This window comes from Tachyglossus aculeatus, chromosome 14 (genome assembly GCF_015852505.1).
Source record: "Tachyglossus aculeatus isolate mTacAcu1 chromosome 14, mTacAcu1.pri, whole genome shotgun sequence".
In the NCBI taxonomy this organism is placed as follows: Eukaryota; Metazoa; Chordata; class Mammalia; order Monotremata; family Tachyglossidae; genus Tachyglossus; species Tachyglossus aculeatus.
Window position 1 is genome coordinate 47,885,662 of NC_052079.1, and position 25,081 is coordinate 47,910,742.

Below are 25,081 nucleotides of genomic sequence, written 5' to 3' on the forward strand. Positions count from 1 at the left end.
AGTAAGCGCTCAATAAATTTGATTGATTGATTGATTGATTACGTTATTGTAATAATAATACTATGTGCCAAGCACTGTAGTAAGCGTTGGGGTAAATACAATATAATCAGGTCCCACATAGGGCTCACGGCCAGTGACGGTTAACAGGTATTGAGTCCCCATTCTGTAGATTGTACTTTCCAAGTGCTTAGTACAGTGCTCTGCACACAGTAAGCGCTCAGTAAATACTATTGAATGAATGAATGCATGAGGAACCTGAGGCCCAGAGGCTTTAAGTATCATCATCATCATCAATCGTATTTATTGAGCACTTACTGTGTGCAGAGCACTGTACTAAGCGCTTGGGAAGTACAAGTTGGCAACACATAGAGACAGTCCCTACCCAACAGTGGGCTCACAGTCTAAAAGGGGGAGACAGAGAACAAAACCAAACATACTAACAAAATAAAATAAATAGAATAGATATGCACAAGTAAAATAGAGCAATAAATATGTACAAACATATTCCAAATGCTTAGTACAGTGCTCTGCACACAGTAAGCGCTCAATAAATACTACTGAATGAATGAATGCATGAGGAACCTGAGGCCCAGAGAATTTAAGTAATAATAATAGTAAAGATAATGGTATTTGTTAAGTGCATACAACATATTAAGCACTATTCGAAGTGCTGGGGTATAATCAGACACAAGGTAATCGGGTTGGATACGAGTGGTGGAGCTGGAATTAGAACCCAGGTCCTCTGATTCCTGGGCCCATGCTCTTTTCACTGGGCCACGCTGCTTCTCACTGCAAAAGAGAATGGCATAAACCCATGCAATTCTGCCCTAATGTCTTACACGTGGGCTGAGGCTGTGTTCTTTCAAACTACTTTTCACACGATGACAGGAGCAAAGATAGAATGAAATGGCAAGAACAACGAACGCCCTGGTTAAATAGGGGTTGGGGCTCATTTGGACGGAGCAGCCTTTTTCTGAACATTTTCTGCTCCCCAACTGCACTGAACTTACTTGTTAACACGTCAAAGTTTCAGGGAAAGACAGGGTGCAGATAATTATGGACCGTCTTTAAGAGTGGGAACGGATGCAGGCATTATACCTAGAATCGTGAATGCTTGGTAAGGGCCTTATCTCACCTAAAGTAAATCGTCCGTCTCCTTCGTTCCCAAAAATGAAACTGGAGAAAAAGGAGTAAAGCACAAACACCGTCAAGAACTTCCAAAGCAAATAATTAATTGGTCTTAGAGGCGTGGGCTTTTCTCCCCTATGGCTTCTGTGGAAATTTGGAATTTTGCTATTTGTCAAATGAAGGAAAGTAAAGCCTTGCGGGTTCTCTGGCCCTTGGACAACTTGTTGGAGTATGCCGACCTTGGTAAAGACCCTACCCCCTAGTTCTGCCCCCAATCCTGGCCCCCACCCCTCAGTGGCTCAGCCACTTGCCTGTTGTTTGACCTTGGGCAAGTCACTTCACTTCTCTGCACCTCAGCTTCCTCAACTGTAAAATGGGCATTCAAAACCTGTTCTCCCTCCTGTGAGCTCCATTTGGGACGGGAACTGTGTCCAACCTAACTGGTATCTATCCCTGTGCTTAGAAGAGTGCTGAACACAGAGAACGGGCTCAACAAAGACAATGATAATAGTAACAGTCCTAATAACCATAACAATGGAAATCACCTTGAATATCTTCCAAGAGCTTAGTACAGTGCACTCAATAAATACAATTGATTGCTTCCTTGTGGTTAGGAAATATAATAATTATGTTTGGTTTTGTTCTCTGTCTCCCCCTTTTAGACTGTGAGCCCACTGTTGGGTCTCTATCTGTTGCCAACTTGTACTTCCCAAGCGCTTAGTACAGTGCTCTGCACACAGTAAGCGCTCAATAAATACGATTGATGATGATGATATGGGACTTGTTAAGTACTTACTAGATGCCAAGTACTGTTCTAAGTGCCGGGGTAGAAACAAGCAAATCAGAATGGACACAGTCCCTGTCCCACGTGGGGCTCACTGTCTTAATCCCCAATTTACAGATGAGGTAACTGAGAAACAGAGAAGTGAAGTGACTAGCCCAAGGTCACCCAGCAGAAAAGTGGCGGAGTCACGATTATAACCCAGGTCCTCTCGACTTCCAAGCCCATGCTCCAGCCTCTAGGCCTCGATGCTTCTCTAACTGATTGGAAAAAGGGAGGTAATCACTCTCTGGAGTTGCTTTATTCAAACACGCCAACAATCTAAGTCTCAGGTTTCTCTTCCTAGCCATTCCCATCTCCACTTTTCAAGAGAATAGTTTCCCCCAATTATGTGAGTGTCTTTCCTTCCCCTTCCCCCCCATCTCATCCTCGAGGCAGGGGCAGATCCAGACTAGACCAGGGGCCTCATTCTTCGGTTTCCTCTTGTTGGGAGACCAACTGTCACCAAACCTTCCAACTGGGACATTCCATCTGCCTCACAAAGGGGCCTCCGGTCTTTTTTTTTCCAGCTGTTTCAGGCCGTCTGGCTGAAAAATAAATCTCTGAGGGATGGTGTGTCTGTACATGTGTGTGTTTGTTTCTCTCTCTCATGGGGAGCAATGTAAGGAAAATTATCAAGCTCCTTTACTGCAATGCCCGTGCTACTCTCTTGGTTATCCTTCGATGGATGATAGGGCCACACGATTCCTTCCACAAACATTCATATGTCGGCGAGCCCCCCGCATAAAATCAGACCAGGATGGCCTACAAAGCAGATATTATTATATGCAGGACACTTTTGCAATAGCACAGATAGCCCAGAGGAAACGTGGCGGGTGGCCAGGGAGAGTGAAGAAGAGGAAGGTGGTAGATCGAAACAGGGGAAAATTTCTTGTCCCTATTAGCAGGTGACAAGCGTGTGGAATTCATTAATACATGGAAATATTCCGGTAGAAAACACCAATCAGCTCAAGGTGAGTTTGGCAAATTCATGGGTGAGAAGCACACAAGTGTTATACTAGGGCAGGGAATGTGTCTGTTTATTGTTGCATTGTATTCTCCCAAGTGCTTAGTACAATGTTCTGCACACAGTAAGAGCTCAATAAATATGACAATGAATAAATGAATGAATGCCAAGCTCTGCACTTGGTGCTGAGAAGCCGTGTGGCCTAGTGGATACAGGATGGCTCTGAGAGTCAGAAGGACGTGGGTTCTAACTCCAGCTCTGCCGCATATCTGCTGTATGACCTTGGACAAGTCACATCAATTCTCCAGGCTTTGGTTACGTCATCTATAAAATGGGGATGAAAACTGTGAGCCCCATGTGGGACATGGACTGTTTCCAACTTGATTAATTTGAATCTATCCCAGTGCTTAGTCCAGTGCCTGGCATATAGCAAGCATATAGCATATAGCTATATGCTATATGCAGTGCCTAGCATATAGCATATGTCCCTTAACACATACCATAAAAAGAAATAATAATAATAATAATAATTGTGGTATTTGTTACGTGTTATGTGCCAAGCACTCTTCTAAGCACTGGGGAAGACACAAAGTAATCAGGTTGGACAGAGTCCCTGTCCCACATGGGACTCACAGACTCAAACCCCATTTTACAGATGAGATAACTGAGGCAGTGACCTGCTCAAGGTCACCCAGCAGACACGTGTCAGAGCCAGGATTAGAACCCACATCCTCTGTCGTCGAGGCCCGGGTTCCTTCCACTAGGCCATGCTGCTTCTGTGCTGGGGTAGATACAATGAAGTAGATTGAACACAGTCACTATCCCACATGGGGCTCACAGTCTAAATTACACAATTTAATCCCCATTCTACAGAGGAAAGAGAGGCACAGAGAAGTGAAGCGACTTGCCCGAGGTCACAGAGCGGGCAAGTGTGAGAGCCAAGATGAGAACCTAGGTCCCCTGACCCCCAGCCCCATGCTGGGGGTCTTTCCACTAGGCCATGCTGCTTCATTATGAGCGGGAAAGTTAGGAATGATAAACACGGCTCTCCCGAGACATAAGGGAACATTTAATCAATCAATCAATCATATTTATTGAGCACTTACTGTGTGCAGAGCACTGTACTAAGCGCTTTAAAGGAGGGAAGGGGAGGGGCACAGTCATCCAGCACTGCCACCGTTGGAAATGGAATTTGAGGCTGGATGAACCAATGGTCTGACCTAGTTTGACACTACTTAGAGTCGCAACCGAAAAAAGCACAGGGCCGGGAGTCCGGAGGTCATGGGTTTTAATCCTGGTTCTGCAACTTGTCTGCCGTGTGACCCTGGGCAAGTCACTTCACTTCTCTGGGCCTCAGTTACCGCATCTGGAAAATGGGGATTGCGACTGTGGGCCCCAGATGGGACAGGGACTGTGCCCAACCAGATTTACTTGTATTCACTCCAGCGCTTAGTGCAGTGCTTAGCCCATAGTAAGTGCTTAATAATAATAATAATAATAATAATGGCATTTATTAAGCGCTTACCATGTGCAAAGCACTGTTCTAAGCGCTGGGGAGGTTACAAGGTGATCAGGTTGTCCCACGGGGGGCTCACAGTCTTAATCCTTAACCATCATCATTATTATTACTATTATTGTCTGAAGTTTATTTACTGTAGAGATGTAGAGAAGCAGCCTGGCTCAGTGGAAAGAGTGCGGGCTTTGGAGTCAGAGGTCATGGGTTCGAATCCCGGCGCCACCAATTGTGAGCTGTGTAGCTTTGGGCAAGTCACTTATCTTCTCTGTGCCTCAGTTACCTCATCTGTAAAATGGGGATTAAGACTGTGAGCCCCGTGGGACAACCTCATCACCTTGTAACCTCCCCAGCGCTTAGAACAGTGCTTTGCACATAGTAAGCGCTTAATAAATGCCATTATTATTATTATTATTATTATTATTATCATTATGTGAGAGTGTCTTACATCCTTTCTGCACTTGCGGCAGGCCAGCAGGGCTCTTTCCCTTCACCTATCTCCTTCTCACCACCTCCTACTCTAACCTCGATCCTCTTACTACTTCAGTCAAATCCACTCTGACTGGATTTTTTTAGCTACCAGGTGGAGGGGAGGGAGGGAGAGAGAAACAGAATGGTCATCTCCCCCCGGACAACCAACCTCCCATAATCTGCTCTCTGCTGCATCCACAGCAAATGCCAGACCACGAGCACAGCTGTGCTTTTCGTTTCTCTCTGAGTCATGGTAAAGGTTCAAAGCCAGACCACAATCGAGGTATTCTGTCAGGGGGTGAGTTCTTTCTCCAGAGACTTAATTGAAAAAATGGCCATTAGTAGCCCAGGGCGAGAGAGCTTTTCACCAGCCAGGAACTCGTTAAATGATACCAATACGCTAAGTGGGGGAAAATAAAGAGAGTTGGATCAAGGCCTAAAATTGGGCTCTTCCTATCTTAGTTTTCTGAAATGTGGCACAGAGCAGAAGAGAGGAAAAACTAGATAAACAACTGCTCTCCACGTCTTCAGTGTGGCGTGGTGGATAGAACACGGGCCTGGAAATCAAACGATCATAGCTTCTAATCCCGGCACCACCACCTGTCTGCTGTGTGTGCGGCCTTGGGCAAGCCACTTCACTTCCTTAGGCCTCAGTTACCTCATCTGTAAAACGGGGGTTGAGACTTTGAGCCCCACAAGGGACAGGGATGGTATCCAACCCGATTTGCTTGTATTCATTCAATCGTATTTATTGAGCGCTGACTGTGTGCAGAGCACTGTACTTCCCAAGAGCGTAGTACAAATCGGCAACATATAGAGACTGTCCCTACCCAACACTGGGCTCACAGTCTAGACGTCCACTCCAACGCTTAGTACATTGCTTGGCACACAGTAAGAGCTTAACAAATACCATTATTATTATCATTATTACCCTCCATGACTGTTCTTTCTGTCTCGTACATAACAGAGCTCCCGCTTTTTCCATTCCCTCCAGTTTGGGCCCTTTGCTTCGATCTACTGCTAGGTTCACCGTTCCTTTGAAGATCTGCTTTCTCTGCCCACGTTTGCTCACACTAGTTGGCTTCTACTCAACGGTTTCATTTGGGAGTCAGTGTGTTGGCAACCTCCCTTGAAAACCATCCTCAAAGGCCACTATTTTCACAGTACTAAGTACCTGGGGGAGAGATGGATGAAAGAAAACTACACTTGGCAGGGCCCCTGGATGTTACAAACACCCCAGTTTGGAAATGGGCTTGGGTTTCCCTGACTAATGAGTTTGTTGTGGGGGAATGTAGGATTGGGGTGAGGAAGGGAGAAGAAAAAAAAAAACGAGTTTTGTGGTTAGTCCAAAGGGAAGCTTCCAATTGCATCTCCTTTCTGCTTATATACAATGTGAATGGAAAGATGAGGAAGTAGTGGTCTTCTAAACGCAAAAATCACAGTAAGAGGGAGATAACAACTGCAGGATTTGTTAAGGGCTCAATATGTGCCAAGCCACCTGTCTGCTGTGACCTTGGGCAAGTCAGTCAGTCAGTCAGTCAGTCAGTTGTATTTACTGAGCGCTTACTGTGTGCAGAGCACCGTACTAAGTGCTTGGGAAAGTGCAATATAACAGTAACAGACACATTCCCTGTCCACAAGGAGCTTACGGTTTCTTTACTTCTATGTGCCTCAGTTCCCTCAGCTGTAGAATGGGGATTAAGACTGTGAGCTCCATGTGGGGGACAGCTATTGTGTCCACCCCAATTCGCTTGTATCCACTCCAGTGCTTAGTACAGTGCCTGGCACACAGTAGGGGCTTAACAAATGCCACAATAATTATTAAGTAGACACAGTCTCTGTCCCTGTCCTTACAAAAAAGCACTACACAAACAAACGAGCTACTTGGCTTATTCGAATCATTAAACATAAGTTATTTCACTGCCAATCTGCCTGGGATTTAATATTTTCTAGTGGTATCTGTTAAGCGCTTACTATGTGCCAAGCACTGTACAAAGTGCTGGAGTAGATACAAGCTAACCATGAGAGAAGCAGCGTGGCTCAGTAGGAAAGAGCCCGGGCTTTGGAGTCAGAGGTCATGGGTTCAAATTCCTGCTCCACCAATTGTCAGCTGTGTGACTTTGGGCAAATCACTTCTCTTCTTTGGGCCTCAGTTACCTCATCTGTAAAATGGGGTTAAGACTGTGAGCCCCACAAGGGACAACCTGATCCCCTTGTAACCTCTCCAGCACTTAGAACAGTGCTTTGCACATAGTAAGTGCTTACTAAATGCCATCATTATTATTATTATGTTGGACACAATCCATGTCCCACATGGGGCCCACAGTATTAATCCTCAATTTCCAGATGAGAGAACTGAGGCACAGAGAAATGAAGTGACTTGCCTATGCTCACACAGCAGACAAGTGGTAGAGCCACTTGTTCTATCCACTGGGCCATGCTGCCTCTCTGGCTACAATTTTTAAAGGCGAATTGGTAATGGAAAGAAAAGAAGAAAATTCCAACAGCTATGAATAAACAGAACCAAGGGGGACAAAAGCAAAAAAAAAAGCATCTATCGGGGATAAGTTATGCATAACTAATACTTTGTTTTTAAATAGTATTTTTAATGAGGCCCTCGGCTTAATCTTGGCAGAACCTTCAATGCTTTTTTCAGAATCATAAAATTTGTAGCTATGAGCAATAAAAGGGTAATAACAAGACAATAAGAACACTTGCTATTTATACAACCACTTTGATCTGAGGAAAAGGGCTTAAAGACATCTCACTCATACATTCATTCATTCAATCATATTTATTGAGCACTTACTGTGTGCAGAGCACTGTACTAAGCGCTTGGAAAGTACAAGTCGGCAACATATAGAGACGGTCCCTGCCCAACAACGGGCTCACAGTCTAGAAGGGGGGAGACAGACAACAAAACAAGTAGACAGGCATCAATAGCATCAATATAAATAAATACATCTCTCCGGCAATGAGTACTACAGCGTGGCTCAGTGGAAAGAGCCCGGGCTTTGGAGTCAGAGGTCATGGGTTTAAATCTCAACTCCGCCACTTGTCAGCTGTGTGACTTTGGGCACTTCACTTCACTTCTCTGGGCCTGTTACCTCGTCTGTAAAATGGGGATTAAGACTGTGAGCCCCACGTGGGACAACCTGATCACCCTGTATCCTCCCCAGTGCTTAGAACAGTGCTTTGCACATAGTAAGCGCTTAATAAATGCCATCATTATTATTATTATTATTACTATCCCCACTTTGCAGATGGAGTCAGAGAGGCCGGAAAGATTTTCTAGCTTGTGCAAGGTCACACAACAAATCAGTGAGGGAACCAGAAATATAGTTCCGTGCAGGAGATAATAATAATAATAGTACTTGTTAAGCATTTGTTAAGCATCTTCCCCACAGCACCTGTATATATGTATATATGTTTGTACATATTTTTTACTCTATTTATTTATTTATTTATTTTATTTGTACATATCTATTCTATTTATTTTATTTTGTTAGTATGTTTGGTTTTGTTCTCTGTCTCCCCCTTTAAGACTGTGAGCCCACTGTCGGGTAGGGACTGTCTCTATTTGTTGCCAATTTGTACTTCCCAAGCGCTTAGTACAGTGCTCTGCACATAGTAAGCGCTCAATAAATACGATTGATGATGATGATGATTTGTTACTACATGCCAGGCGCTGTACTAAGTGCTGGGGTTAATACAAGCAAATCAGATTGGACACAGTCCCTGTCCCACGTGGGGCTCACAGTCTTAATCCCCATTTTACAGATCCGGTAACTGAGGCCCAGAGAAGTGAAATGACTTGCTCCAGGTCACGAAGCAGGTAAGTGGCGAAGTCCAGATTAGAACCCATAACCTTCTGATTCCCAGCCCCTGACTCTATCCACTAGACCACTCTGCCATCAGACTCTGGGGATAGATTTCTTTGGCATTCTACGATGGGGAAGAGGGGAAGAGAAGCAGCAAAGTCTTACGGACAGAAGACGGGCCTGGGAATCAGGGTTCTAATCCCGGCTCCGCCACTTGCCTGCTGTGAGACTTTGGGCACGTCACTTCACTTGTCTGGGCCTCAGTGACTTCATCTGAAAAATGGGGATTGGGACTGTGAGTCCACTGTGGGACACAGACTGTGTCCAATCCGATTAGCTCGAAGCTATCCCAGTGCTGAGCACATAGTAATAATAGTAATAATAATAATGGCATTCGTTAAGCGCTTACTATGTGCAAAGCACTGTTCTAAGCGCTGGGGGGGGGCGGTTACAAGGTGATCAAGTTGTCCCACGTGGGGCTCACAGTCTTAATTCCCATTTTACAGATGAGGTAACTGAGGCTCGGAGAAGTGACTTGGCCCAAGGTCACACAGCAGATATGTGGTGGAGCCGGGATTCGAACCCATGACTTCTGACTCCAAAGCCCGTGCTCAAGTGCTTAACAAACAGTAAGTGCTTAACAAATGAGAGAGAGAGAGAGAAAGAGGGAGAGAGAGAGAGAGAAAGAGAGAGAGAGAGTGTGTGTAAAATGGTCAGGGTCATGGGGCAGAGGGAAGAAGCAAAAATGGGGGCAGGGCAGAATGAATGAATGAATGAATGAATGATGGCATTTGTTAAGCGCTTACTACGTGCAAAGCACTGTTCTAAGTGCTGGGGAGGATACAAGGTGATCAAGTTGTCCCAAGTGGGGCTCACAGTCTTAATCCCCATTTTACAGATGAGGGAACTGAGGCACAGAGAAGTTACCCCAAGTCACACAGCTGACAAGTGGCCGAGCCGGGATTTGAACCCATGACCTCTGACTCCCAAGCCCGGGCTCTTCCCACTGAGCCACGCTGCTTCGGGGGACCCGGGGGCTTCTGTGTGAGCAGCAATGGGTAGGGGCTGGTTGGGGTGCCGGGGGGAGGTAGGTGGGAATGTCATCTGCTGAGGGCCAGGGATTTGAGAAGGCCTGGGCTCCACCCTCCACACGCCATTACTGAACACTTAGGGCAACAAATAAAAAAGAAAGAACCCTCCAAAACATCAGTCGGGCCTCTTGGATAAGAACACATCCCCCAAATGGAAATTTGGCTGAAGGCTGCTAATCAAGTGAAGTGATAAAAGGGATCAGTTCCAGCATAGTGCCTTGGCAGTTCCTGCAGGAATTAATGTTAGGCCTGGTTTTACTTGACCTAAGACATCAGGGGATAGCAGAAGTGAGTATAGGCCAGGTAAGAGAGCAGGTAAACGATATCCATCGCATCTAGATCAATCATTCAATCAATCGTATTTATTGAGCGCTCACTGTGTGCAGAGCACTGGCCTAAGCGCTTGGGAAGTACAAGTTGGCAACATATAGAGACAGTCCCTACCCAACAGTGGGCTCACAGTCTAGAAGGGGGAGACAGAGGACAAAACCAAACATATTAACAAAATAAAATAAATAGAATAGATATGTACAAGTAAAATAGAGTAATAAGTACGTACAAACATCTATACATATATACAGGTGCTGTGGGGAAGGGAAGGAGGTAAGATGGGGGGATGGAGAGGGGGACGAGGGGGAGAGGAAGGAGGGGGCTCAGTCTGGGAAGGCCTCCTGGAGGAGGTGAGCTCTCAGTAGGGCCTAGATGAGTAAAAGATCTGGACAAGACTAGACTGTACTGGACTACTGGACTACACTAGGGAAGCAGCGTGGCCTAGCGAGTAGAATTCGGGACCTGGGTTCTAATTCTGGCTCCGCCACTTGTCTGCTGTGTTTCTAGACTGGGAGACCACTGTTAGGTAGGGACCGTCTCTATATGTTGCCAACTTGTACTTCCCAAGCGCTTAGTCCAGTGCTCTGCACACAGTAAGCGCTCAATAAATACGATTGATTGATTGATTGATTGACCTTGGGCAAGTCACTTCACTCCTCTGTGAGTTCCCCCTCATCTGTAAAATGGGAATTAAGACTGTGAGCCAAGTGGGACAGGGACTGTGTCCATCCTGATTAGCTTGTATCTACCCCAGTGCTTAGAACAGTGTTTGATGCATAGTAAGCGTTTAACAAATACCATCGTCATTATTAGACTGTAAGGTCGCTGTGGACAGGGAATGTGTCTGTTATAATGTTACAGTGTACTCTCCCAAGTGCCCTGCACCCGGTAAGTACTCAATAAATACGACTGAGCCCGCTGTTGGGTAGGGACCGTCCCTATGTGTTGCCAACTTGTACTTCCCAAGCGCTTAGTACAGTGCTCTGCACACAGTAAGCGCTCAATAAATACGATTGAATGGAATGGACTGACAAGAACCTAGGCAAATGAGTTAGAAGGTTCAAGATTCATTAAAAAATAATCTCCAAAGAGTTTAATGGGAGATCTAGGAAACTGCGGTTGTGTCTTTTGCTTTCAACATGGCACAGCAGATCTAAAAATGGATTAGGATTTTGAGGCTACAGAGGACACCATTCAGCTCACACACTTGGGCTGTGGAGATTATTGTCACGGCAGGAACAGGAGGGCACACACTGCAAACACAAAAGTAGCACGCATTTTTTTTTTTTTTTTATCCCCACTGACTTTAGGCAGCTGATGGGACAGCTTTTAAAAAGCCTTTTATCCCCTTGCTCTACTCGGTCTCTCCTTTCCGGGGTCCTTTCTTCCTCCCCTCCTGCTCCCCTGAATTCCTTTAGTTACCTTCCCCTTGTTTGTTCACTCTTTCTTCTTCCAATGAGAAAACAAAGAGGGGAAAGCAAAACAAGACAAACTTCAAAATTAGTCTTCACAACATCTGTTACCTGTGCCCCTAAATGCATATTCCGAATACAGTGGAAAAGAACCCCGTGCTCTCAGGGTGGCATTACTGGCTGCCATTCTGGAATGCGCCAATCAATCAATCGTACTTACTGAGTGCTTACCATGTGCATGGTGATATCCCCAACGGTGATAATTCCTTTGAATTTTCCTTCGAATAATCTTTCGTACCCATTAAACTGCGTAGTCGCTAGACTGGAAACTCCTAATGTCTTTAATCCCATTGTGGGCAGGGAACGCAGCTGCTAATTCTGTTGCACCGAACTCTCCCAAGTGCTTAGTACAGTATTCTGCACAGAGGAAGCACTCAATAAATACAATTGACCGAGGGACTGATAAGGATGGTGTCCTCAATCAATCAATCAATCGTATTTATTGAGCGCTTACTGTGTGCAGAGCACCGTACTAAGCGCTTGGGAAGTGCTTGGAGAAGCAGCGTGGCTCAGTGGAAAGAGCATGGGCTTTGGAGTCAGAGGTCATGGGTTCGAATCCCGGCTCCGCCACATGTCTGCTGTGTGACCTTGGGCTAATCGCTTAACTTCTCTGAGCCTCAGTTCCCTCATCTGTAAAATGGGGATTAAGACTGTGAGCCTCACGTGGGACAACCTGATCACTTTTTACCCCCCCAGAGCTTAGAACAGTGCTTTGCACATAGTAAGCACTTAACAAATGCCAACATTATTATTATTACAAGTTGGCAACATATAGAGACAGTCCCTACCCAACAGTGGGCTCACAGTCTAGAAGGGGGAGACAGACAACAAAACAAAACATATAAACAAAATAAAATAAATAGACAGTGTGGTTTAATGCCAAGAACCCGGACTTGGGAGTCAGAGGAACTGTTGCATACGCTCCCAAGCCCTTACTACAGTACCCTGCTTGCCCTAAGGGGCTAAATAAAAGCCAAAGAAGATGAAAACTGTTTCTGTTTCCATGTTTAATCCACCCTGTACCTTCTTAGCAATCCAAGTACCTTCCAGTCCCGTCCCTAACCCTCCTCCTACGAACCTTATTAGGGACCTCTCGTCCATTAATTTATCCAGACCCCTCTTGAACCCATTTCTATTTTCCATCAGCACAACCTCCTGGGTTAAGGAATTCCATCTGCTTACCATCTGTTGGGGGAAAGTATTTCTTTTGGTTTGGTGCAAACCTACCACCTCCAACCTTCAAAGGTGGGCCCTTGGTCCCAGATGTTGTGGGATACGGTGAAAACGATTCCAGGCCAGAGCCAGTCTGCTCACCAGCCCTGGAGGGGGTATATAGGGAGTCTTTTAGACTGTGAGCCCACTGTTGGGTAGGGACTGTCTCTGTATGTTGCCAACTTGTACTTACCAAGCGCTTAGTACAGTGCTCTGCACACAGCAAGCGCTCAATAAATACGATTGATTGATATAGGGAGCGGGGAAGGGTGTGTGTGCGGTGATGTTGGCGGGGGGAAGGTGACACCCTGCTCTGGGGTCAAGAGCTGTTGAAGCCAGGTTGGCCCTCCTTTCCTCTTCTCCCACTCCCTTCTGCGCCGCCCTGAGTTTTCTCTTAATAATAATAATAATAATAATGGCATTTACTAAGCGCTTACTATGTGCAAAGCACTGTTCTAAGCGCTTGGGAGGTTACAAGGTGATCAGGTTGTCCCACAGGGGCTCACAGTCTTAATCCCCATTTTCCAGATGAGGTAACTGGGGCACAGAGAAGTGACTTGCCCAAAGTCACACAGCTGACAATTGGCACGACCTCTGACTCCAAAGCCCGGGCTCTTTCCACTGAGCCACGCTGCTTCCCCAAGCTTTTCTCTTGATTCATCCCCATTCCCAGTCCCACAGCGATTACGTCCCCATCTGTAATGTACTTATTTCTCCTAATGTTTCATTTCTCTGAAGGTCTGTCTCCCCCTCTAGACTGTAAGCTCATTTTGGGTCGGGAATGTGTCTGTTTATTGTTGTATTGTACTCTCCCAAGTGCTCAGTACAGTGCTCTGCACACAGTAAGCACTCAATAAATATGATTGACCGCCTGGCAGGACCTGATGGTCTCCAGGTCAACGCGGCTGTGGTGCCTCCTACGAGTCAAAAACAGCCGGGGATCAAACGAGGGCCAGCAGCTGCACTCCTGGTTCTCACTTTGGTGTTTCCAGCCTTAGTGTGGTTTCTGTTTTACCGGATTTTTTTTGAGGGCATGGAGAAGCAGCATGGCTCAGTGGAAAGAGCCTGGGCTTTGGAGTCAGAGGTCATGGGTTCAAAACCCAGCTCCGCCAATTGTCAGCTGTGTGACTTTGGGCAAGTCACTTCACTTCTCTGGGCCTCAGTTCCCTCATCTGTAAAAAATGGGGATTAAGACTGTGAGTCCCGAGGGACAACCTGATCACTTTGTAACCTCCCCAGCGCTTAGAACAGTGCTTTGCACAAAGTAAGTGCTTAATAAATACCATTACTATTATTATTATTACTGTGTGCCAGGCACTGTACTAAGCGCTGGGGTAGATCCAAGATAATCAGGTCCAAGATAATCAGGTCCATCCCCATCCCTGTCCCACATGTCCCTGGCTTCCTACTGTGAGTAGAGAATCCGTCTACCAACTCTTAGGGGATTAAGACCGTGAGCCCCCCGTGGAACAACCTGATCACCTTGTAACCTCCCCAGCGCTTAGAACAGTGCTTTGCACATAGTAAGTGCTTAATAAATGCTATCATTATTATTATTATTATTATTCCATACTGTACTCTCCCAAGCACTTAGTCTAGTGCTCGGCACATATTAAGCAATCACTAAATACCACTGATTGACCGATGAGTCCCTTTCCTGAGAACCCTAAGGGCTCTCATGCCAGATGGTGGAAAGAGCACGGGCTTGGAGTCAGAGGTCATGGGTTCAAATCCCGGCTCCGCCAATTGTCAGCTGTGTGACTTTGGGCAAGTCACTTTACTTCTCTGGGCCTCAGTTCCCTCATCTGTAAAAAATGGGGATTAAGACTGTGAGTCCCCTGAGGGACAACCTGATCACTCTGTAACCTCCCCAGCGCTTAGAACAGTGCTTTGCACATAGTGAGTGCTTAATAAATGCTATCATTCAGCGCTTAGAACAATGCTTTGCACAAAGCGCTTAATAAATACCATTATTATTATTATTGTTATTATTATTACTATGTGCCAGGCACTGTACTAAGCACTGGGGTAGATCCAAGATAATCAGGTTGGACCCCATCCCTGTCCCACATTTTCCCTGGCTTCTTACTGTGAGTAGAGAATCCATCTACCAACTCTTCCGGATTGTACTCTCTCAAGCACTTAGTCTAGTACTCGGCACATATTAAGCACTCACTAAATACCACTGATTGACCGATCAGTCCCTTTCCTGAGAACCCTAGGGACTCTGATGCCAGACAGTGGAAAGAGCCCAGGCTTTGGAGTCAGAGGTCATGGGTTCAAATCCCAGCTCCGCCAATTGTCAGCTGTGTGACTTTGGGCAAGTCACTTCACTTCTCTGTGCTTTAGTTCCCTCATCTGTAAAATGGGGATTAAGGCTGTGAGCCCCCCGTGGGACAACCTCATCACCTTGTAACCTCCCCAGGGCTTAGAACAGTGCTTTGCACATAGTAAGTGCTTAATAAATGCCATTATTATTATTATTATTATTATTAATACCACCTATAGGCATTACATGGGGACCCAATTAAGCTCTCTCTATTCCAGACCCGCTTCCACCCTGCGCCCCGGAACTATTTTTAGCCACAGAGGTCTTGGACCATATCTGGAAGTGACATATGAAACATGTGCAAAGGCTACAGAGCTGCAAGCAATTGACTGGATTCTACTCAATCCTAGGCAGAGGCAAAATGAAGTACAATGCAGTGGGATAAAATTAAGGAAAAGAACATTTTAGTCAAATACCTGGAACCACTTCTTATCTGTGCTACCTGGACCGAGGAACAGTCTTTCAAAAAAAGTAATGAAAACTCCATAATTGTATTTGAGTCCTTTCCATGAGACAAAGACCTGAAGAATGGACTTTGAGGAAAATCCCTACATTCATCAAGAGGATAGAAATGGACCAGATGGCTTAATAGTTCTATAATAAGAGGCGCTTAGTACAGTGCTCTGTACATAGTAAGCGCTCAATAAATACGATTGATGATGATGATGATGATAATACCATTATCCAATAGGAATCTACAATATATATGATTTAAAAAAAAATGATGGGCTAGGCACAGTACAAAGCACAGGGGAAGATACAAACTAATAATAATGATAATGTTGGTATTTGTTAAGCACTTACAATGTGCCAAGCACTGTTCTAAGCGATGAGGGAGATACAAGGTCATCAGGTTGTCCCACGTGGGGCTCACAGGCTTCATCCCCATTTTACAGATGAGGTAACTGAGGCCCAGAGAAGTTAAGTGACTTGCCCAAGGTCACACAGCTGACAAGTGGCAGAGGCGGGATTAGAACCCATGACCTCTGACTCCCAAGCCCGTGCTCTTTCCACTAAGCCACACTGCTTCTCAACTAATTACTTAATTAATTCCCAACTAATCAGGTTTGGACACATGCCCCTCATTCATTCATTCATTCATTCAATCGTATTTATTGAGCACTTACTATGTGCAGAGCACTGCACTAAGCGCTTGGGAAGTACAATTCAGCAACAAAGACAATCCCTGCCCACAACGGGCTCACAGTCTCGAATGGGGGGAGACAGTCATCAAAACAAGTAAACAGGCATCAGTAGCATTATTATAAATAAATAGAATTATAGATATATACGCATCATTAATTAAATGAATAGAATTATAATTATAAATTTGTACACTGCTGCCAAACCCCTGCTCGCGTCCTCCTTCTCGCCTGGAACTCCCTCCCCATCCATATCTGACAGTCAGTCATGGGGCTCACAGTCTAAATCCCCATTTTACAGATGAGGTAACTGAGGCCCACAGACGCGAAGTGACTTGTCCGAGGTCAGCAGAAGTGGCAGAGCCAGGATTAGAACCCAGGTCCTCTGGCTCCCAGGGCCTGTGACCCATCCACTAGGCCACGCTGGGTCTCGTTGCCAGCTTGTACTTCCCATGCACTTAGTACTGTGCTCTGCACACAGTAAGCGCTCAATAAATACGATTGATTGATTGATTGCTCAAAGTCATAAAACCCCTCCAGTACAAAGTACTCTATCTTCAACATGGTTTCCTTTCTCATAAGAATGGACAGTGAAAATGCCAAATGGAAATATACATCTCGGTGCAAATCTGCTTAAGGTTGATCAAAACTATTCCTGCCCACGACCATTCTAGGGCACCTGAACACAAACCTCAAAATAATAATAATAATAATGATGGTATTTGTTAAGCACTCGCTATGTGCCAAGCACTGTTCTAAGCACTGGGGCAGAAACAAGGTAATCAGGTTGTCCCTCGGGGGGCTCACAGTCTTAATCCAAATTTTACAGATGAGGTAACCGAGGCCCAGAGAAGTTAAGTGACTTGCCCAAAGTCACATAGCTGACAAGCGGCGCAACCGGGATTAGAACCCATGACCTCTGACTAAGCCCGGGCTCTTTCCACTAAGACACGCTGCTTCTCATAAAGACACTTAAGTAGGAAGAGGATGGTTTCTCCGGGACGGAGGGCTCGAAAGAAAAGCTCTTTCCACTAGGCCACACTGCTCCTCAGCGCACTACAAATAATTCCGTAGTGGGATGTGACCCTTACAGTTCTTTACCGTGTTTTCATGTTCATTGCGGGGCCCAGTATATGTTCATTTAGTCTCTAAACCATTTGGGGATGATCCATCAGTGGCATTTACTGAGCTCTTCCTACATGCCCAGCACTGCACTAAATGCCTGGGAGAGTACACTACGGCAGAATTGTGGCTCAGTGGAAAGAGCCCGGGCTTTGGAGTCAGAAGTTGCAGGTTCAAATCCCGGCTCTGCCAATTGTCAGCTGTGTGACTTTGGGCAAGTCACTTAACTTCTCTGGGCCTCAGTTCCCTCATCTGTAAAATGAGGACGAAAGACTGGGAGCCCCCCGTGGGACAACCTGATCACCCTGTAACCTCCCCAGCGCTTAGAACAGTGTTTTGCACACAGTAAGTGCTTAATAAATGCCATCATTAATTAGCCGACACTTTCCCTGCCAACAACAAACTTAAAGTCTAGAGATAAACTTACAGCCTAGCTTCTTAATGGGGGGAACTGCAGTCAATGTTACTTCCATACATTCCCCAAGCACCTAGTTCAATGGTGTACAAAACTCGATGGCCTATTTTTGCATTCTGTTCTCTCTATAAAAACACTCCCCAAACCCTTCTTCAATCAGCTCTTCACTCCATAAGCCAGACACATAATGCTCATAATTCACTCAACTCAAAACTCAGCTGGGAGCTGTAGAGTAAAACAGTGTCCCTTTCTGAACTCTGAGGATCCGGCAAGCACACGTTACTCAATTCTGATAGTTATCCTCCAAAAGCGGGTAGCACGCTCCAAGCTCTGAGCCGCTGCTCTAAGAGTTGACATTGACATCATCGTTTATCATCAATCGTATTTATTGAGCGCTTACTGTGTGCAGAGCACTGTACTAAGCGCTTGGGAAGTACAAATTGGCAACATATAGAGACAGTCCCTACCCAACAGTGGGCTAACAGTCTAAAAGGGGGAGACAAAACCAAACATACTAACAAAATAAAATAAATAAATAAATAGAATTGATCGAAGGAATGAATGAATAACGGTATTCGTTGAGCACCTATAATGGACAGGGCATTCTGTTGGGGAATATAAGACATGCCCTCAAGTTTACAGTCTAAAATCAATCCATTACTGGGCCTTAAAAAAAGTGTCATTTGTTAAGCGCTTACTATGAGAAAGAGTGTGACCTTGTGGTCTGGGAATCACAGGACCTGGGTTCTAATTCCGGCTTCATCTATAAAATGGAGATTAAGACCGTGAGTCCCATATGGAACAGGGATTGAGTCCAACCTGATTAGCATGTATCTACCCTAGTGCTCACTAGCATGCCTGGCTTTTTTTTAAAATGGTATTTGTTAAGCCCTTACCATCTGTCCTTTCTCCGTGATCTTGGGCAAGTCACTTCACTTCTCTGGGCCTCAGTTTCCTCAACTGTAAAATGGGGATTAAATACCTTTTCTCCCTCCTATTTAGAAAGGGACTATGTCCAACTTAATTAACTTGTAGCTACCCCAGCACCTGGAAGTGTTTGACAGATAGTAAGGGCTGAACAAATACCATTCAAAAAAAAAGCCAGGCATGGTAGTGAGCACTGGGGTAGATACATGCTAATCAGGTTGGACCCAATCCATGTTCCATATTCATTCATTCATTCAATCGTATTTATTGAACGCTTACTGTGTGCAGAGCATTGTACTAAGCGCTTGGGAAGTACAAGTTGGTAACATATAGAGACGGCCCCTACCCAACAGCGGGCTCACAGTCTAGAAGGGGCTCAAAGTCTAGAAGGACTCACAGTCTTAATCTCCACTTTATAGATGAAGTAACTGAGGCACAGAAATTAAGTCACAAGCAGACAGACTTTAAGCTCATAATGGGCAGGGATCATATCTGCTAATTCTGTTGCATTGTACTCTCCCAAGCATTTAGTACAATGCTCTGCACGTAGTAAGCATTCAGTGAATACCATTGTTTGACTGATTGTTTGAAACGGCAGAGCCGGGATTAGAAGCCAAGACTTTCGGATTCCCACGTGCTCTATGGAGGGTGTAGTTTGGGCAGAGCACTGAACTGCACATTTGGGAGAGCATAATACAGTTAGCTGGTAGAACCAGAAGGACTTGCAATTTCATGGAAGGGAAAACAAGCAAATAAAATCAATCAATCAATTGTATTTATTGAGTGGTTACTGCTCTTAAGCAGCTTGGCTTAATGGAAAAAGCCCAGGCCTGAGAGTCAGAGGACCTGGGTTCTAATCCCAGCCATGCACCTGCCCGCTGTGGCACCCTGGGCAAGTCACTTCATTTCTCCAGGACTCATTTTCCTCATCTGCAAAATGGGGATTTAATATCAGAACGCCCTCCTACTTAGACTGTGGGCCCCATGTGGGACAGGGACTGTGCCTGACCTGTATCTACTCCAGTGCTTAGAACAGTGCTAGTCACATAGGAAGGGCTTAACAAACACAATAACAACACTGTACTAAGCACTCGGGAGATTACAATACAAGGGAGTTGTTAGACACATTCCTTACGCATAACGAGTCCAGAGGGTGAAACAGACACTAACATCGATAAATAATCTGCAGATATGGACATAAGTGAAGTGAGGTGAGGCGGATGGGTAATTTTCGGCTTTCTCGATGACTATCTCCCTGGCTCACCCCTTACCTCCCAAGAGTGGAGCTACCTGCCTCCAGCTAACCACAGTTTGTTAAATGCTGCTCATTTTCCTCACTACCCCCGCTGCCTAAATCAAAGTAAGTGACCAATCCTGGGAGAAAATGGATATTCTTGGCCAGTCCCCATTACATGATGGCCAAAGGCTTAGAGACAGATGGGCTGGATGGGAAGAGAACTGCAAGAGCTGCTCCCAGCCCACAAGGCTGCCAAGTAAGAATCTCTGATCCCTCTATAGACAGAGCCTTTATAACAGACCGGCGTCTTACGAGAGAGAGGAAATTTCTCCACTCCAAGTCATTATTACCAAACCGAGGGGCCAAGAGGAGGAGGAGAAGAGGGAAAATGAGCAAGTTAATAAAAGATAGGGGCTCCAAGGGCTATTCTCTGAGCTTCGAAAACGTAAAGTGCCAGACATCTGGGTGGGAGGTCAGAGGACATGGTGGAACTTTCAAAAGCGGCCAGTGGCCAAGGGCATCCCATCCATTAGGCTCTCCTGGCAGCAGGACAGCTCACGGCTCCAGGGAACATTACCAGCATCTTTAAGAGGGACAGAAGACACTCTCTGACTCCACAAATAAAAGCGCTGCTTTTCCTCACTCTCCTCCCCCCACTACTCGTCTCCTAAAATCTGCTGCCTTCCGGTAGGCGCAGCACCTTTGGGCCTGTTGTCCTACCCTGGGTTTCTTGGCTCAGTGACTCTAGTTGCACCGCAAACACCATGATCATAAAAAAATTAAGAAATACTGTAATAATGAGGAATTAAATGCTTGGCAAATAAAACTTCTTTACACTCTGTTAATTACCATTCTAGCTCTGACACTGACTAGCTAAGTGACCCTGGGCAAATCGTTTGAAACCCTTCGGAGCCTTAATGACTTCCTCCATAAAATGGGAACCATAATGTCGACCCACTTCACGGGACTGACACGAGCGAGTAAAAAAAAGAAATCACCGAGGAAGAGTTTACAAATGCAGATTATTACGGATAACACCACCTACGGGATCTCGATACCTGAAAGGAAGGTCGGTTGCCAGGGAATTCATCTCTTAACCAAAAAAGAAAGCCCAGGGGATCTACTCTGGCACACCAGGAAGTCTGTTGCCGCGCTCGCCGCTCGGAAGTAAAACCTAACTCATTTGATCGAAAACACCGCCTCGGCAGGACCCGCTCCTTGTGCCCGATGCCCGGATTTACGGACCCGAATGGGGGGCACGGGGCTGAGGGTCGGCCCTGGGGCCCAATCCGGCCCCAGAAATGAAATTAAAAGGACATAAGCCCGAAAAGGCCTTAAACACGGTGTTAAGATGGGGCTAGGCGATCTGGGTTCCGCGGGGTAGGCCATTCATGCAAACACACTATCTCTCAGCTTTCCACTCCTTATATGTACAAAGTGTAAACCCTCATCCCTCTCAGCCCTCTCTGTACTCACCCAAAGGTACATCATGTCAGGCCAGGCTGGTCAAACTCGGCGGACAGTCAATCCTGTTCGGACAAAGGCACTCCTGTGGACCGTACAGTCAGGAAAGATGGGGAAGGGGGGGGAAACAAATCCCCCCCCCCAAAGAAATCACTCCGTTTACAAATTCTAGAGCGACTGCTTTCTTTTTCCCTCCTTCTCCACCTCTCCTGCTGGCTGTTCTGTTGTTCTCTTCTCTCTCGCTCTCTTCCTCTCTCTTCCGCTCTCTCTCTCCCTCTCTCTGGGAGTTCCCAACCCCATGTGTCTGTACTGGCGTGTAGAGCACTCTGCCTTTGCCTTCAGGGAATCTCTCTTTCTGTCATTCCTCGGCTAGAAACACAATCGCCCGCCTCACAAGCTTCTTGCAAAAAGCAGGGAAGGGTGGGGTCAGCAAGAAAGCCATACCCACTCCTAATACTAAGCCTAGTTGGGAACAGGGTTCTTTAACCGGGAATGAAGCAATCCCCCAAGTCGGCCCTGCAAGGTCAAGGAGACGGGAGCCAAGCTCCCTTTCTGTAGCCCCCTATGCAGTAGCCAGGAGGGGACTTAGCGCCAGCTCCCAGATCTAGACTGCCTCCTTGCAACGTCAGCCTCGAATCATTTAGTCTCCGCGCATAGTTCCGTCATTAATAATGCTGAATCTCTGGAGGGAGAAGACGCAGGACGCGTAACAGACATCCTTGGGGCGATCGAAGCGGCATGTCCGGAGGTGAGAGGGCAGGCTTCGCTCTGACCCGCTCCAGAGGGTGAGGGAGCGGAGGGGAGGGCTAGAATTTACAGACTTTTCCAAGGATAATGGGTGTGAAACATCCAACGATCTTTTTTATCTCCAGAAAAGAAAAACCACACAACAACAACAAAAAAGGCAGGAGGCCCCGGCTCCTCACTCCACAGAGAGTATCGGATTCCTGTGCCTGCCCCGGAGCCCTCTCTCCCCTCAGACGGGTTGGGGCGAGCTCCTTCTTGCTGATCTCATTCCTCCGTGAGGCCACGACTGCAGTTCTGCCAGGACTGTGGCCCTCAGGCCGTCCCACGGGGCTGACGGGCCTCCCCAGATCCCTGCCCTCATCCGGGGGGGACCGTTCGGCTGGGATGCCGGAACCGGGCCGAGAGGCCTCCAAACCTCCTCCTGATGCACCTCCTGCCCCTCGCCCCTGAGGCCGGCCCGCGGAACAAATGTCAGCAGACACCTCTCACTATTCTCTCTCTCTGCTCACACTGCTGAGCTGCTTGCTGCCCTGGCAACCTAGCAAGGCCTGGAGGTAGTCCGCTTCTTTTCCTCCTGGGGAGATGGGGCTCTTCTCCTTTCCTCCCCTTCCCGCCCTTGGAGGTGGGCCCACCTGTCCTCTCCTCCCACTCCCCCCTGCCCAGGAGGGACACCAGGATTGCCCTCTCTTTCCGGGCACTCCCAGGCGGGTGGCGATGCCCCCTCTTCTCTGCTGCCCGGCCTGAAGGGGTGGAGCCAGCATTCTTCTCCTCCACCTCTCCCAACCTCCCCTCTTTTTTCCCGGGAAGGCCGGGCTATTTCTGCTCCGCTTCAACAGAAGAGGCGGGCTTTCCTTTCTCCTCTCCTGCAGGTGAGGAAGGAGAAATCATTTCCCAAGCTCAACTTAAAACAACACGGCAAACACACGACCAGCTCCACCTCCCGAATTTTCTCACAATTTTCCCCTCGTCCAGGGAAACGGGGTCCCTTCTTACTCTTCTTTCCCGTCCAACAGCACTGCCTTTTTTGGGCTTCGAATGGAGGCAGACACAGTAACTACTTTTCCTCCTCACCTGGAAGGGGGAATTCCAACTACCCCTTCTTCTTCGATTATGTGGCAGACATGTTTTCAATCTCGGAGTCTCTTTCGGAGGAAAGAGTATTTTTTGACTTGGGGTGAACAGTGAGACCTCCGTTAAAAAAAAAAAAAAAGATTACGGACCTCACCTTTCACAAGTGAATTTAACTGAAACGTACATTTTTTCAATTCATCGATCATTCTTGTTTTCAGTGCTCCCTCTGTCCCCCACATCTTTTTTTAATAGAATATGTTAAAGGCTTACTACATGCAGGACAATGTACTGAGCGCAGAGCATTGGAAAATGCTCGATAAATATAACCAGCAACATTACTAAGAACTGTAATGAATCCTTCTTTTATTCCCTTCTCTTATTCCCATCTTTACATAGGCTTCCCTGCAAAATCCTATGCCTGGGTGGTTCCTCTATCACTTGTTAAATTAACCACTTCCTTCTCCTAAAAACTACTGACAATCTCTCTTTTTGAAAGTCTCACCTTGACAAGAATGGGTTCAGGACCTTTCCCTATCTTTATTACCTTTCTCTATTTCATATACAAACCAGAAGTTTTCATGTAAATGGATCACAGCCTGAAAGAAAATAGTCATATTTTTCTTTTTTTAAAGAAAAAAAAAAGACTGGAGGCAAGGATACATTTTAATCATATAAGATGACTACAAGAATATATCATATCATACTCTCCCATGTGCTTAGTAAAAAATATACAGTATATGCTCAATGAATTTGACTGATTAATTGATCTTATGCCTTCAAATTCCTAATGCTAAGGAATATTTTTCTGGCTTTAGCAGTGCAATCTGCATGGGAGTGTGTCAGGCGCAGATTTGTCATTTTGCTCCTCATTAGCATTAAATGCACTAACACATCTTATTTTAATTTTTAAAAATACAGTTCTCATGGGGATACAGTCACAAGCTCATTTCTGAGCAATGCAGTCATACTATGAATTCATCCCCGTGGTTCCTCTAGACTGTAAGCTCTCTGTGTGCAGGGAATGTGTCATACTGTTGTAATGTATCCTCCGAAGAGCTTAGTACAGTGCTCTAGAGATAGTAAGTACTCAATAAATACGATCGACAGATTGATGGTTCCTCCATCACAACGAGTTTCTAGAGCTTCAAGAACTTCAAGAGGTTCAAATTATAAATGAAAGAAATATTGTGCAAGTTGTACTATTAATATAAGGGTTTTCAATGTTTTTTTTCCTCCTGAAAAAATGCCACCACCACCCCACCCTCCAAAAATATTTACCTCTCTAACCCAAGGCCTAAAGGCTTTACTGGGAAATCCACCACTAAATACGCCCAGGCAGTCGTGAAGCAACATGGCTTAGTGACTAGAGCTTGGGACAGAGGACTTGGGTTCTAATCCCGGCTCGGCCGCTTGTCTTCTGTGTGACCTTGAGCAAGTAACTTCTCTGGGCCTCGGTTCCCTCATCTGGAAAATAGGGATTAAGACTGTGAACCCTACGTGGGACAGGGATTGTGTCCAACCTGATTAGCCTGTTTCTACCCCAGCACGTAGTACAGTGTCCGGCACACAATAAGCGCTCAGAAAATACCACTGATTGATTCACAGATACTCTGAAGTTGCTGAAACAGAAAATACCGCATGGTACAGCAAAGAGCAGCCAAGGCAAAGGCTGAAAAGCTTAGCGACTCTGACCTAGTCCACACTTAACAACCATTTAATAATAATAATAATGATGGCATTTATTAAGCGCTTACTATGTGTAAAGCACTGTTCTAAGCGCTGGGGTAGACACAAGGCAATCA

General features: G+C 46.0%; 1 protein-coding gene across 2 annotated transcripts in view; it reads right to left on the reverse strand.

The window, feature by feature from the left end:
* Positions 1–25,081, reverse strand: part of RBFOX2 (RNA binding fox-1 homolog 2) — a 320,956-nt gene that overhangs the window by 168,434 nt on the left and 127,441 nt on the right. Inside the window, exon 1 of one of the 2 annotated variants that reach the window (XM_038756330.1) lies at positions 21,474–21,619. The exons of the other annotated variant lie outside the window; for it this stretch is intronic. Within the exon in view, the coding sequence (XP_038612258.1) occupies positions 21,474–21,488 (15 nt within the window). The 5' untranslated portion in view covers positions 21,489–21,619. Of the gene's footprint in view, positions 1–21,473; positions 21,620–25,081 lie in introns of those variants that run through there. 2 annotated transcript variants of the gene reach the window in all.